The 15017-nt window shown below is 45.2% G+C and overlaps 1 protein-coding gene across 1 annotated transcript in view; it reads left to right on the plus strand.

The window, feature by feature from the left end:
• The window catches only part of DNAH2 (dynein axonemal heavy chain 2), a gene marked incomplete at its 3' end in the record, with an annotated part of 417940 nt that overhangs the window by 112322 nt on the left and 290601 nt on the right, over positions 1–15017 (plus strand). Inside the window, exons 11-12 of the mRNA XM_082254654.1 lie at positions 1620–1825; positions 13371–13500. Coding sequence (XP_082110780.1) covers positions 1620–1825; positions 13371–13500 — 336 coding nt within the window. The remainder of the gene's footprint in view (positions 1–1619; positions 1826–13370; positions 13501–15017) is intronic.

Genomic DNA, 15017 nt, shown 5'->3' on the forward strand with positions numbered 1-15017 from the left:
TGCCCCATCATTGGTGTCAGTGGGAGGGATAGTGCCCCATCATTGGTGTCAGTGGGAGGAATAGTGCCCCATCGTTGGTGTCAGTGGGAGAGATAGTGCCCCATCATTGGTGTCAGTGGGAGGGAATAGTGCCCCATCATTGGTGTCAGTGGGAGGGATAGTGCCCCATCATTGGTGTCAGTGGGAGGAATAGTGCCCCATCATTGGTGTCAGTGGGAGGGATAGTGCCCCATCATTGGTGTCAGTGGGAGGGATAGTGCCCCATCATTGGTATCAGTGGGAGGAATAGTGCCCATCATTGGTATCAGTGGGAGGGATAGTGCCCCATCATTGGTGTCAGTGGGAGGGATAGTGCCCCATCATTGGTATCAGTGGGAGGAATAGTGCCCCATCATTGGTGTCAGTGGGAGGGATAGTGCCCCATCATTGGTATCAGTGGGAGGAATAGTGCCCCATCATTGGTGTCAGTGGGAGGGATAGTGACCCATCATTGTTATCAGTGGGAGGAATAGTGCCCATCGTTGGTGTCAGTGGGAGAGATAGTGCCCCATCATTGGTGTCAGTGGGAGGAATAGTGCCCCATCGTTGGTGTCAGTGGGAGAGATAGTGCCCCATCATTGGTGTCAGTGGGAGAGATAGTGCCCCATCATTGGTGTCAGTGGGAGAGATAGTGCCCCATCACTGGTGTCAGTGGGAGAGATAGTGCCCCATCATTGATGTCAGTGGGAGGGATAGTGCCCCATCGTTGGTGTCAGGGGGAGGGATAGTACCCCATTGTTGGTGTCAGTGGGAGAGATAGTGCCCCATCGTTGGTGTCAGTGGGAGAGATAGTGCCCCATTGTTGGTATCAGTGGGAGGAATAGTGCCCCATTGTTGGTGTCAGTGGGAGAGATAGTGCCCCATTATCGGTATCAGTGGGAGGAATAGTGCCCCATCATTGGTGTCAGGGGGAGGGATAGTACCCCATCGTTGGTGTCAGTGGGAGAGATAGTGCCCCATTGTTGGTATCAGTGGGAGGAATAGTGCCCCATCATTGGTGTCAGTGGGAGGAATAGTGCCCCACCATTGGTGTCAGTGGGAGGAATAGTGCCCCATCATTGGTGTCAGTGGGAGGAATAGTGCCCCATTGTCGTTATCAGTGGGAGGAATAGTGCCCCATCGTTGGTGTCAGGGGGAGGGATAGTACCCCATCGTTGGTGTCAGTGGGAGGAATAGTGCCCCATCATTGGTGTCCGTGGGAGAGATAGTGCCCCATTGTTGGTGTCAGTGGGAGGAATCGTTAGTGTCAATGGAAGGAATAGTGCCTCATATCAGTGGGAGGGTAAGTGTCTCAAGGGCCAGGTAAAGGTATGCAAAGGGCTACATTCAGCCCCTGGGCCGCAGTTTGGAGACCGCTGCTCTAGAACTTTAGTTATATAGGTAGTTTACATTCTGTTGGATGTTTTTTTAAAGATGTAATGACAGGGGACTGGAATGACCCATTTGTTTCACACTCCTGGAATTGTGTTTTCTCATAAATGTATTAAAATTCAAACTTCTATTCTTGTAGTGTTTGTGTATGTATTATTTTATAATGAGTTCTAGACCATCGCATTACATGCCTTATCTTTCCTTTCTAGGTGTGCCTGTGTCAGCAACAGTTTGGACGATGGGAGGACGGACAGCAGACTCCTCTCCCCTGCTTTCCTGGGCAGAGTGGTCCCCAGATTACTAGCAGCTTGCTGGAGATTGAAGACACCTTCCAGAAGAACCTTCTCATTCTCAAAGCGGTGAAGAAGACCATACTGGATGTGAAAAATACCACCTGGCATGACAACTATAACAGGTGGCTACAATGCTCTATAAGTCTTCCATCCAACACATAATTCCTATTACTCCACAGACCCCGTCTACATTTTTATCTTCCCACCATTGGTTATTTTAAAAGCCCCATGGAACATGGCCACTCATAACCTTTGAAGGAGGGAAGGAGGTGTTTCTCTGCTGCTCATTGGGTACTTTGCAACGTAACCCCAAAGCAAGTTTGGGGACAAACCGACCTTTCCACTAAGTTTCACACCATGTTGATCATAGTGAGACATCTCTGTCTTTGGCTGGTCTTAGCCTTGCTATGTTCACAGAGCCACTCTCAGGCAAAAGAGAGAGCTGTAATATACTTCCCATCGTACAGCAAGTCCATATAGAATCAATGGCAAAGCCCAGGTTTGCTGTTTTTATTGACATGACAGGTTATTAAACTCATTACAATATACACCGATTAGCCATAGCACAATGAACATGGACAGGTAAAGTGAATAACATTGATTATCTTGTTACATTGGCATTTGAAGTGGGCGGCATATATTTGGCAGTGATATAGTAAGTGAACATGTTGTCCCTGAAGTTGATGTGTTGAACGCAGAATAAATAGGCAAGAATCTGAGGGACTTTGAGAAGGGCCAAATGGTAATATCTAGACCAGGGGTGGGGAACCTACGGCCCAAGGGCCGTATGCCGCCCGCAAAATCATTTGGTTCGGCCCCCCAGCCTGCCACTGAGTCTGTGTTTCTCAGCTAAGCTGTCAGAACAGAGACAATGTTTCCTGTATAGTTCCGGCTCCGTCCTGACAGTCTGTGTCACAGGCGGAGTGATATCAAATGCACTCCGCCTGTGACCAATACAGGAAGCATCGCATCTTTCTTCCTCCAGCGGGGCTCTGCTCCTTAGTCTCACGCCAGCAGTACCAGCCTGAGCCAGCAGTACCCACAGCATTACCAGCCAGCAATACCAGTCTGAACCAGCAGTATCCACAGCAGTACCAGCCAGCATTTCCAACCAGCAGTACCAGCCAGCTGTACCCACCAGCAGTACCAGCCAGCTGTACCCACCAGCAGTGTCAGCCAGCAGTACCCACAGCAGTACCAGCCAGCATTTCCCACCAGCAGTACCAGCCAGCAGTACCAGCCAGCAGTACTCACCAGCAGTTTTTTTCAAAACTTACCACCATAAAAAGTCGACTGCGCTCCAGACTGGCCGACGTAAACCTTGAAAACCAGTTGCAAGTAGCAGCATCATCAATACCAGCTAACATCACACACCTCACCAAAGAAAAGCAGTTCCAGCCATCACATTAGGGGGTGAATTAATTAAATGTTTGCCCAAATATAATAGGATAATTTTTAAGTCGATAATTTTGTATGGCCCCTGAATTATGTTATAAATATCCAAATGGCCCTTGGCAGAAAAAAGGTTCCCCACCCCTGATCTAGACAACCGGGTGAAAGAAACTCCAAAGCTCTTGTGGGATGTCCCTGGTCTGCAGTGGTCAGGACTGACCAAAATTGGGCCAAGGAAGGAAAACTGGGGTTAGGGTCATGGGTGGCCAAGGCTCATTGATGCATGTGGGGAGCAAAGGTTGGACTGTGTAGTCCGATCCAGTAGAAGAGCTACCGTAATAAGTTAATATGGTTCTAATAGAAAGGTGTCAGAACATACAGTGCATCGCAGTTTGTTTTGTATGGGGCTGCATAGTTGCACACCGGTCAGGGTGCCCATGCTGAGCCATGTCCATCGCTATAAGCTTCTACAATGGGTACATGAGCATCAGAACTGGACCACAGAACAATGCAAGAAGATGGACTGGTCCGGAGGAATCATCATGTGGATGTCCGGGTGTGTGTGTGTCATTTACCTGGGGTAGAGGTGGCACCAGGATGCACTATAGAAAATAAGGCAAGCCAGCGGAGGCAGTGTAATGCTTTGTATAATGGTGTCCATGCCTTAATTTGGCCGCAAAAGGGGGACCTACTCAGTATTAGGTGGGTGGTCATATTTTTATGTTGGGTGGTCAATAATATTAAGGTAGGTGGTCATATAAAATATCGCTGGTCAGTGTACAAGGAGATAGACTTAAAGAAGTGTCATATATGTAAGCAATGTTACTGCTTGATGATCCGCTATGAAGAAAGCTTCAGTCAAAACAGAAAATTTTTATTTTCAAAAGCACTTTATTAATTGGTTTCTGTGCAGTTATTTTTGCTTCTGTTAGCGTCCACCATATTTTATAGCTGTTGTGTGGACCTTTGGTGTCACCAATGGCATGGCCTCCCCCAAGGCATGAAGTCTGAGTACCTGGTTTTTAAAAGGGACCCCTACGAGGAGGTTTGAATTTGCCACATGACCCTATCGGGTCATAACCCTCAGGTTTTGCCCTAGTAGTGGCAATGCAAAAACTGGAAACAATCATCATCAGGCAACAGCATAATGGGTAAGCAGTCATAGGTCCGGACAGGTGGTGTTAAGGCAGTGTCTTAGCATGAAAGCTCCATGCAAACTACAGACAGACCAACAGCAAGAGTCAGAAGTTATAACCAGAATTGCAGACAGGATATGCAAAACAAGGCCAAATAAATCAGTTTTATAAATTAATGATTCTCCCCCATCATCAGGATCTCCATCAGAAGCACCCTTTATATCACAGTCCCCATTAGAGTCCTCCATCACATCAGGGTTCCCTATAAGACTTCTCACATACATCAGGGTCACTATAAGACTTCTCACATACATCAGGGTCACTATAAGACTTCTCACATACATCAGGGTCACTATAAGACTTCTCACATACATCAGGTTCCCTATCAGAATCCCTCCTTACATCAGATCCCCCCTTACGTTGGGGTCCCCATCAGAGCTCCCCTGTCATCACAGTCCTCCTTTGCAAGAGGGTCCACATCATAGTCCTCTTACCAATGTAAGGCCTCTTTTACACAATCGGACCAATTGGGTCCGCCTGTTCCAGATCGGGCCACCCATTGTCCCCTAACGGAAGGCGGATGTCCGCTGACACCTGCCTGGCACCTGATCCGACAAGATCCGCTGAAAACAGACGTATGACGATATGTTCGCCGTCCATCCAGCGGGTAGAATTGGATGGGATCAGATGAAAACGGACAGGCTGTACATTTTCATTTGGTTTCCCCATAGAGGAGAGTGGGACTCTGACAAGTCCATCTCTGCACAGTGAATGGAGACGGACCTGTCATCTGCATGCTCAGCAGGGATAAGTGGAGCGATCCCCGCTAAACAAGCAGTCCGTCAAAACGGATCTGCCACATTTGAAAGGAGCCTAACACTTATAGCAAGGCTGTGTTGGAGCAGGTCTGGACAGAGAAAGTCCTAGCCTCCTGTGAATGCTAGGGCAATCATGTCATTGGTTGGTAGGACACCAGCCTGCTACCTTCCAATACGAATCTACATTCCAGTTAAAAAACACATTATTATTATATCTGGCAAAGTGATAAAAATTTGCTGTGAGTGCAAGTTTGTCTATTCATTGTCGGATGGTGGCATCTTTCCTCTTTGGATGCAACCAATTACAGTGGTGATCGAAAGTTTGGGCACCCCAGGTAAAAATTTGTATTAATGTGCATAAAGAAGCCAAGGAAAGATGGAAAAATCTCCAAAATGCATCAAATTACAGATTAGACATTCTTATAATATGTCAACAAAAGTTAGATTTTATTTCCATCATTGACACTTTCAAAACAACAGAAAATAAAAAAATGGCGTCTGCAAACGTTTGGGCACCCTGCAGAATTTATAGCATGCACTGCCCCCTTTGCAAGGCTGAGACCTGCCAGTGTCATGGATTGTTCTCAATCATCGTCTGGGAAGACCAGGTGATGTCAATCTCAAAGGTTTTAAATGCCCAGACTCATCTGACCTTGCCCCAACAATCAGCACCATGGGAACTTCTAAGCAGTTGTCTAGAAAACTGAAACTGAAAATAGTTGACGTTCACAAAGCTGGAGAAGGCTATAAGAAGATAGTGAAGCATTTTCAGATGTCAATATCCTCTGTTCGGAATGTAATTAAGAAATGGCAGTCATCAGGAACAGTGGAAGTTAAAGCAAGATCTGGAAGACCAAGAAAAATATCAGACAGAGCAGCTCGCAGGATTGTGAGAAAAACAATTCAAAACCCACGTTTGACTGCACGATCCCTCCAGAAAGATCTGGCAGACACTGGAGTTGTGGTACACTATTCCACTATAAAGGGATACTTGTACAAATATGGTCTTAATGGAAGAGTCATCAGAAGAAAACCTCTTCTACGTCCTCACCACAAAAATCAGCGTTTGAACTTTGCAAATGAACATATAGACACGCCTGATGCATTTTGGAAACAAGTTCTGTGGACCGATGAGGTTAAAATTTAATTTTTTGGCCGGAATGAGCAAAGGTACGTTTGGAGAAGAAGGGGCACAGAATTTAATGAAAAGAACCTCTGTCCAACTGTTAAGCATGGGGGTGGATCAATGATGCTTTGGGGTTGTATTGCAGCCAGTGGCACAGGGAACATCTCACGAGTAGAAGGAAAAATGGATTCAATAAAATTTCAGCAAATTTTGGATGGTAACTTGATGCCATTTGTGAAAAAGCTAAAGTTAAAGAGAGGATAGCTTCTACAAATGGATAATGATCCTAAACACACCTCGAAATCCACAGGGCATTACATCAAGGGGCGTAAACTGAAGGTTTTGCCATGGCCTTCACAATCTCCTGACCTCAACATAATTGAAAATCTATGGATAGACCTTAAAAGAGCAGTATGTGACAGACAGTCCAGAAATCTCAAAGAACTGGAAGACTTTTGTAAGGAAGAATGGGCAAAGATACCTCAAACAAGAATTGAAAGACTCAGAGGGCAGTATGAGATATTAACTCTGCAGGGTGCCCAAACTTTTGCAGATGCCATTTTTTGGTTTTCTGTTATTTTGAAAGTGTAAATGATGGAAATAAAATCTAACTTTTGTTGACATATTATAAGAATGTCTGATCTGTAATTTGATGCCTTTTGGAGGTTTTTCCATCTTTCCTTGGCTTCTTTATGCACATTAATACCTGGGGTGCCCAAACTTTTGATCACCACTGTAGTGAATGCAGACAAAATAAGTAACACTTTCCAGGAAAACGCAGTTACAGAAGGTTTTGGCTATCATACAACATGTATTGTCCTACAGTGAATCCCCATAATGTGAATTGTGGTGACACAATGTTTGCATTAGGAGAACAATGCACTAATTTGCTGAAATTTGCTGCAATTGCATCTCTATTTTTCAGCCTCTTATTATTGTACAATAATCCCACACAAATCTCAGTATTTCATGGGAAAACCACTTCCTCAAACTACTTTATGCAGCTCTTCAAATATCCAACTACGTTTCGTAAATCCCCCCTACTGCTTAGTTCAACTTGCCACTGTTGTTCAGCAAAGTATTTTTTCTCTTAACTGTCATCTACTGCTAATCACTTACTTTTTCCCACCACTCATCCTCCACTTACTCAACAGCTTTGTGTTGCTCCAGAACTCTCCCGAGCTTCTCAACAATTCTCTCCACCTTTTTTTAAAAAAATGCTCCAGTGTTACTCAAAATCTCTCCCTAGGTACCCTCAACTGTTCTCTGGCACTCCGGATCTTCCAGCTATTCAAGAACTCTCAAATGGTTCTCAAAACCTCCGAACTCTCCCCACATATTCAAATTCCTGTAGTAGCAAATCAACTACTCTCTACAGGTGCTCAACGTTTTGGCATATTGACTTCTCCCACAACTTTCTGCTGTTACTCAAAAATAGAGATGAGCTTGGGTGCCTTCCAAACTCTAAGTGCCGGTTCACACTACGTTGCTCCGACTTCGGGGGCGACCTGTGAAGTCGCGTGCATCGCGACTTCGGCGCGACTTGCACGGACTTCATAAAATGAATGTCAATGCAAGTCGCTCCAGGTCGCCCCGAAGTAGTACATGACCCTTTTTCTAAGTCGGAGCGACTTGTGTCGCTCCTATTAGAACCAGTCCTGTACTACTCAATGGACCGCGACGCCTGACAAGTCGTATTAGTGTGAACCGGCACTAAACAAAAAAAACACACAGGTGGGCGCCTCTAAAGCTGGATACACACCATACCATTTTCTTTAGATTTTCTCCTTTAGATTTACCAAAACCATATAGTATGAGGTCAAACCTAAACACTTTCAATGTGTATGCAATCAGGCATATCTAGTAGTGTCAACAGAGGGGTCGCCCAAGTTCATGGTTTGATAAAGGAGCTCATTGGCCCTCCGTAACGCATTACCAGGGCAACAAGACCGTCCACCGGGCAAGACTTCACTTCCCCATTACACGGTGGTTAAAGAAGTCCTTCTCTACATCCGAGGAGCTCTGACCCAGCTCGTACCATTCCACACCACTAGCAGCAGCTGGCTACCGACCTGGAACTTGGGTGACCCCTCTGTTGGAACTACTAGATATGCACATTCTTATGGAACACATGTGAGTGTTTATTTGGCTGATCAATTAACCGGTTGACGACCGCCGCAAGTACATATACTGCGGTGGTCAGCCCCGGCCAGGCAAAGTGACGTACCGGTACGTCACTAGCCTGGGAGCCAATGTGTGCGTGTGACCGGCGGACCCGATGTCCGCTGGTCACTCGCGATCGTCTGCTGTGAAGGGAGAAAGGCAGGCGGCTAGTGTAAACAAAGCCGCCTGTCATTCTCCCCTGTGTAAAAGCACTGATCTAACGGTCCTGCTATGTAGGACCGTTGATCTGTGCTGTTATACACACAGCCACGTCCCTGCACAGTAAGAAGTACGCCCCTAGGGACACACATAGTCACTGCATCTCTAATAAAGTTAACCCCTTCCCTGCCAGTGTCATTTTTACAGTAACAGTGCATATGTATAGCACTGATTACTGTAGTAATGTCACTGGTACCCCCAAAAGTGTCAAAAATGTCAGTCAAGGGTCCAATCTGTCCGCCCCAATGTCGCAGTCCCGCAAAAAAAATCGCAGATCGCCACCATTACTCGTTAAAAAAAAAACAACAAAAATTACAAAAATCTTTCCCTTAGTTAGTAAACACAATAACGTTTGCGCAAACCAATCAAAATTGGCCAAAAATTTAAAAAAAAATTGATTTTTAAATTTTTTTTGTGAATTTCATATAAATAAATGTGAAAAATATTGTTATTTTTGCAAAATTGTCGCTCTTTTTTTGATTAAAGTGCATGATCAAAAAATCGCACAGGTGATCAAATACCACCAAATGAAAGCTCTGTTTGTGGGAAAAAAAGGACATCAAATTCGTTTAGGTACAGCGTCGCATGACCGCGCAATTGTCCGTTAAAGTCACGCAGTGCCGAATCGCAAAATACCCCCTGGTCAGGAAGGGGGTAAAATCTTCCGGGGCTTAAGTGGTTAAATGTTACTCAAAAAAGCCCAAACTCTAAAACTCCTATTAAAATACCTGCCCTAGCGAATAAGCTGCTCTCTGCAGCAATCTACCTTTGGACTTCTCCCACAACAGTGGCAAAACTACCTGGGATGTAAAGGTTGCAATTGTGACCCAGCCCATGCTCCAAGGGGGGGGGGCTTGCAGGCTCCCTGTCATGAGGGGAATTCATGGACAGAAGGAGGTGTTTGGTGCAGCGGTGGGGAAATTACAAGAACCAATGCTCTAAATGGCTCTCCATGCAGCAGCCGAAAGCTGCTTCTCTTCCACTCCTTCCCAAAGCTCTCAGCTGCTGCATTGGCTCTGTCTCTTCTGCTGGAGGTCGTTGGAGTCACTGCAGGGCTGTGTGTGCCCGTCATCCATCATGTTCTTCTGCATCACCAGCGGCCTCATCAGGGGACTGTCCTGCAGTGCTCAGGTGTCTGTCCAGGCCTGGGGGTGGAGGGTATACCTCTGTTCAGAGGGCTGCCTGTAAGCCAATGCAGAATTCACATACTTGTATAGTAGTTTTAGATCGGGATATGGCTTTTCAATGACTGGGCATGGAAGTCACAGGTTGCTGCATTCCATGCATGTGCAAAACCAAAGATCCCATTTATTACAATTATTACATAATCTATAGCAGTGATGGCGAACCTTGGCACTCCAGATGTTTTGGAACTATATTTCCCATGATGCTCAACTACACTGCAGAGTGCATGAGCATCATAGGAAATGTAGTTCCAAAACATCTGGGGTGCCAAGGTTCACCATCACTGATCTATAGGCTGCTTTGATTAGTTTTGCATCAAAGCAGGAATCTGTATAGCAAAACGTGTAGCGATCCATTGGCATCTACATATTGGAACCCTCTTGACCCGGACATAGGAGGTCGTTTGTCCTTGTGACCCAAAGATATCAGATCCTGGCATATGTTGGGCCATTTATGGGTTCTTTTGGTTCAGGAGCATGCTGCTTAGCACTTTTGTGCATACTCATTCATGTGATGGTTTTTATGAACTGAATCTTTCTAATATATCACCATAATAAATTTTGTATGTTTTGATACATTCGAGTATCGTATATTTTTTCATGAGATTAACAGTGGGTGCCTTTACCTATTACCGTTAGGGTTTTTTCCCCTTTTTTTATTTTTACATATTTATTGGATGTGGTTTCACCACTATATACAGGGTCATGTCACAATTTTTGTACATATATTATACAGTGCAATCTGAACCTTGTTGAAAGGTTCAGGGGGCCCTTCTTAGAGTTTGTAGCACTTATTATTGGTTACACATGGGGGTTAATTTACTAAAGGCAAATAGACTGCGCACTTTGCAAGTGCAGTTGCACCTCTGCAAGTGCAGTACCTGCAGAGCTTTGTAAATGAGCATGACTTCCATCATCCAATCATGTGCAAGCAAAAACTCTGTTTTCTTTTGCTATTTTCCTTGCATGTGATTGGGTATTCTTTGCAAAGTTAAGAATTACCTTATTTACTAAGGTCTGGAGCAACTGCACTTTGCAAAGAGCACATGGGGTTTCTTTACTAAAGGTAAATAGACTGTGCACTTTTTAAAGTGCAGTTGCACTCCGCAAGTGCAGTTGCTCCAGAGCACAGGTGTCAAACACAAGGGCCGTGGACCGAATCCGACCCGCCAGGCCATTTCATGTGTCCCTCACACCCAAGACTTTTTTTCAGCTGGAACGTGGGGGAACTCCGTTCCGCCACCTCCGACTCTTGCAGATCCCTGCCTACCCTGCATGCACTCACAGCAGGGCACAGCAGTGATCTCCCTTCAAGTGAGAGAGAGACGCAGAGCCACCTACACTGCCGGGAGATACTAGAGCCAGGCAGGTGAGATGTAAGGTAGCTTTTTGGGGAGTGAGGGCACTCTGTACTCCGCACACTCCTGAACTCTGCACACCACGTACTTCTTATCTCTGCATTCTGTACATAGCGCACCCATAAACCCTGCACTCTGTATGTCATACACTCCTCAACCCTGCAGTCTGTACATAGTGCACCCATAAACCCTGCAGTCTGTATGTCATACACTCCTCAACCCTGCAGTCTGTACATAGTGCACCCCTGAACTCTGCCTTCTGTATGTCATACACTCTTCAACCCTGCAGTCTGTACATAGCGCACCCATAAACCCTTCACTCTGTATGTTATACACTCCTCAACCCTGCAGTCTGTACATAGTGCACCCCTGAACTCTGCCTTCTGTATGTCATACACTCTTCAACCCTGCAGTCTGTACATAGCACACCCATAAACCCTGCACTCTGTATGTCATACACTCCTCAACCCTGCAGTCTGTACATACTGCACCCCTGAACTCTGCCTTCTGTATGTAGCACCCTCGAGAACTCTACACTCTGTACACTGCATACTTCTAAGTATCTAAGTACATGCATAGTTTAATGGATACAACCAACCCTTTGAGGACAACCCTGATTCTGATGTGGCCCTCAATGAAATTGAGTTTGACACCCCTGCTCCAGAGCTTAGTATATGGGGTAAAGTTTCACTTTGCAAAGCACACCCAATCACATGCAAGGAAAATTTAAAAAAAACAGCATTTTTGCTTGCACGTGATTGGATGATGGAAGTCAGCAGAACCTCTGCTCATTTACAAAGCTCTGGAGAAACTGTACTTGCAAAGTGCGCAGTCTATTTGCTATTAGTAAACCAACCCCTCTGTCTGTTTGTGACCCAGAAAAGTGCATGGTGTGCTGCTCAGGTCTCTTAACGGTGTACAAGTCCTAGACATCCGCCGCTGGTAGTGCTGGCATGAGAGTGAGCTCCTCCTAGCTCCTGTGATGACTCGGGGTCATCCCAATGGCCGCACATCCATATCATCCCTGGGGTAAGTGAGTGAGTGGCAACCTCAGCCTGGACCCTGAACAGGCCATGCCCCCAATGTGTTTCGCTCCGCCTATTCGAGCTTAGTCATGGGGGAGGTTGAGGTTGCCACTCACACATTCCCCCCAGGGATGATAAGGATGCACAGTCTGTTTGCCTTTAGTAAATTAACCCCATAGGGATAGATGTTGTTCTGTTCTCACTACACGTATGCCCCAGGCGTGTGCAGCTCAACATACAGCTAAACCTTTAATCCTATAATAACTAGTCCTTTTGTAACTTAAGGCTTTATTCCAGTGAAAGAATGGTGGTCACATGAAACAGGTTACAAGTCAGATGGATATGCAAATAGGATTGTTATGTCAGGTGAAACTGTAAATAAACAGATAAAGGCATATAATCAGTATACAAACATAAATATATGCACTGAGTATATAACTAACAGTTCTGAGCATACCAGCGATGCTTCCAAGAGGAGTTCAGGAATCTTCCCACAGGAACCTCAGATGCTGTCTGGCTGTGTCCATGAGGTAAATCTAAAATGGAGATTTTCTCAGAGAGGGGTGGAACTAATATCCAGCAATAGAGAGCAAGAGATACTATAAAGTGCTGTATAACAACAGTCTATGTCACAGTGGCATCTTGTGGACAATATTGGTATTGCAAGTTCCACTAACATTAATTATTTCTAAGCTGAAGGCATGACAGATGTACTAAAGGCAAATGGACTGTGCACTCTGCAAGCGCAGTTGCTCCAAAGCTTAGTAAATGAAGGAAAGCTCTGCTGCGTTCCCTCATCCAATCATGTGCAAGCAAAAGTGCTTTTTTTTTTTACATTTTCCATGCATGTGATTGGGTATTGTTTGTAGAGAGAAGCTTTACCTCATTTGCTAAGCCTCAGAGCTACTGCACTTGTAGAGGTGCAAATGCACTTGCAAAGTGTGCAGTCTATTTACTTTTAGTAAATTTACCCTATAAGATCCTCTCTATTCTGTGACAGCTACTCAACAGGGCAATATATTTACTACTTCATTTCTCTCATTCTTCTATGCCCATTAGAGCTTGCCACAGCTCTCCCCTGCTACCTAATGCTTTCTGTATGCCCAACCTTGTTCCCGATGTTACTCCAAGAAACTGTCCATCACACGCTGAGCACTTTATTTCACTTTTTAACATTGGCATTGCTTTCCATGTAATCATCCCAATAGTTTCCTGTTCTACCTCCTCATTGTGTCTCTACCTACAGGTTCCGAGCCGGTGTGAAGGATCTAGAGGTGATGATGCAAAATCTTATTATGACGGCTTTCGAGACGGTGCGCAGCGCAGAGCAGGGGGTTGAACTGCTGGACGTCTTCCACCATTTGTCAGCCAGAGAGGTGAGGTGCCACCGCAAGGAAGAGTGAGGGCTGCAGCATCCTCCTATGGAGGTACAGGGGTTCAGAGAGCAGCAGAAGTTAGGAGAATGTGCTCCTGCTCTACTCTAAGCAGATTCTGTGAAACCTAAAATCACAAATCACATAATCTGATGGTAAAACTGATCCCAGCACTTAAAGGGTAACTCCACTTTCGTGGGGGAAAAAAGAGCAAATAAAGAAAAAACAATAGCGTATACAATTGGGACACAAATCATATTGTAATTGAATGTTATTAACCACTTAAGCCCCGGAAGATTTTACCCCCATTCCGACCAGGGTTTTTTTTGCGATTCGGCACTGCGTGACTTTAACGGACAATTGCGCGGTCGCGCGACGCTGTACCCAAACGAATTTGACGTCCTTTTTTTCCCACAAACAGAGCTTTCTTTTGATGGTATTTGATCACCTGTGCGATTTTTACTTTTTGCGCTATAAACAAAAAAATAGCGTCAATTTTGCAAAAATAACAATATTTTTCAAATTTTATTATATGAAATTCCCCCCAAAAAAATGTAAAAATCTAAATTTTTTTAACATTTTTGGCCAATTTGTTTTCTGCTACATATGTTTGGTAAAAAAAATCGCAAAAGCGTATTTTGATTGGTTTGCGCAAAAGTTATTGCGTTTACTAACTAAGGTAAAGATTTCTGTCATTTTTGGTGTTTTTTTTTTTAACGCATAATGGCGGCGATCTGCGATTTTTTTTGCGATACTGCGACATTGCGGCGGACAGATCGGACCCTTACATAGTTACATAGTTACATAGTAGGTGAGGTTAAATAAAGACAACAGTCCATCTAGTTCAACCTGTGTAGGTGTGTGCGGCTGTAATCATCTCTCATACCCTTGAATGTTCTGATCCTTGAGATGTACGTCTAATAGTCTTTTGAAAGCCACCATACTACCCGCAGAAACCACCTCTTGTGGTAGAGAATTCCACAAGAGGTGGTTTTTGACATTTTTGACACTTTTGGGGTTACCAGTGACATTACTGCAGTAATCAGTGCTATACATATGCACTGTTACTGCAAAATGACACTGGCAGGGAAGGGGTTAACTTTATTGGGGAAGGAGGGGTTAAGTGTGTCCCTAGGGGCGTGCTTCTTACTGTGATTGGACATGGCTACTAGTGTAGGAACAGTGATCAACGGTCCTACATAGTAGAACCGTATGATCACTATTCCTACACAGGGGAGAATGACAGGTGGCTTGTTTACATCAGCCGCCTGCCTTTCTCCCTTCACGGAGGATGATCGCGAGTGACCGGCGGACATCGGGTCCGCCGGTCACACGCACGAACTTCCCAGGGAACGAGCCGGGGCGGGCGCGCGCCTCCGCTCGCCCGCTATTGGCTCACAAGCAACTGACAGGCTAGTGACGTATATATACGTCACTTTGCCTGGCCGGGGCTGACTGCCGCAGTATATGTACTTGCGGCGGTCAGCAACCAGTTAAAGCGGAGTTCCACTCAAAAGTGG

This window comes from Pelophylax lessonae (genome assembly GCF_965119305.1).
Source record: "Pelophylax lessonae genome assembly, chromosome: 4".
NCBI lineage: Eukaryota > Metazoa > Chordata > Amphibia > Anura > Ranidae > Pelophylax > Pelophylax lessonae.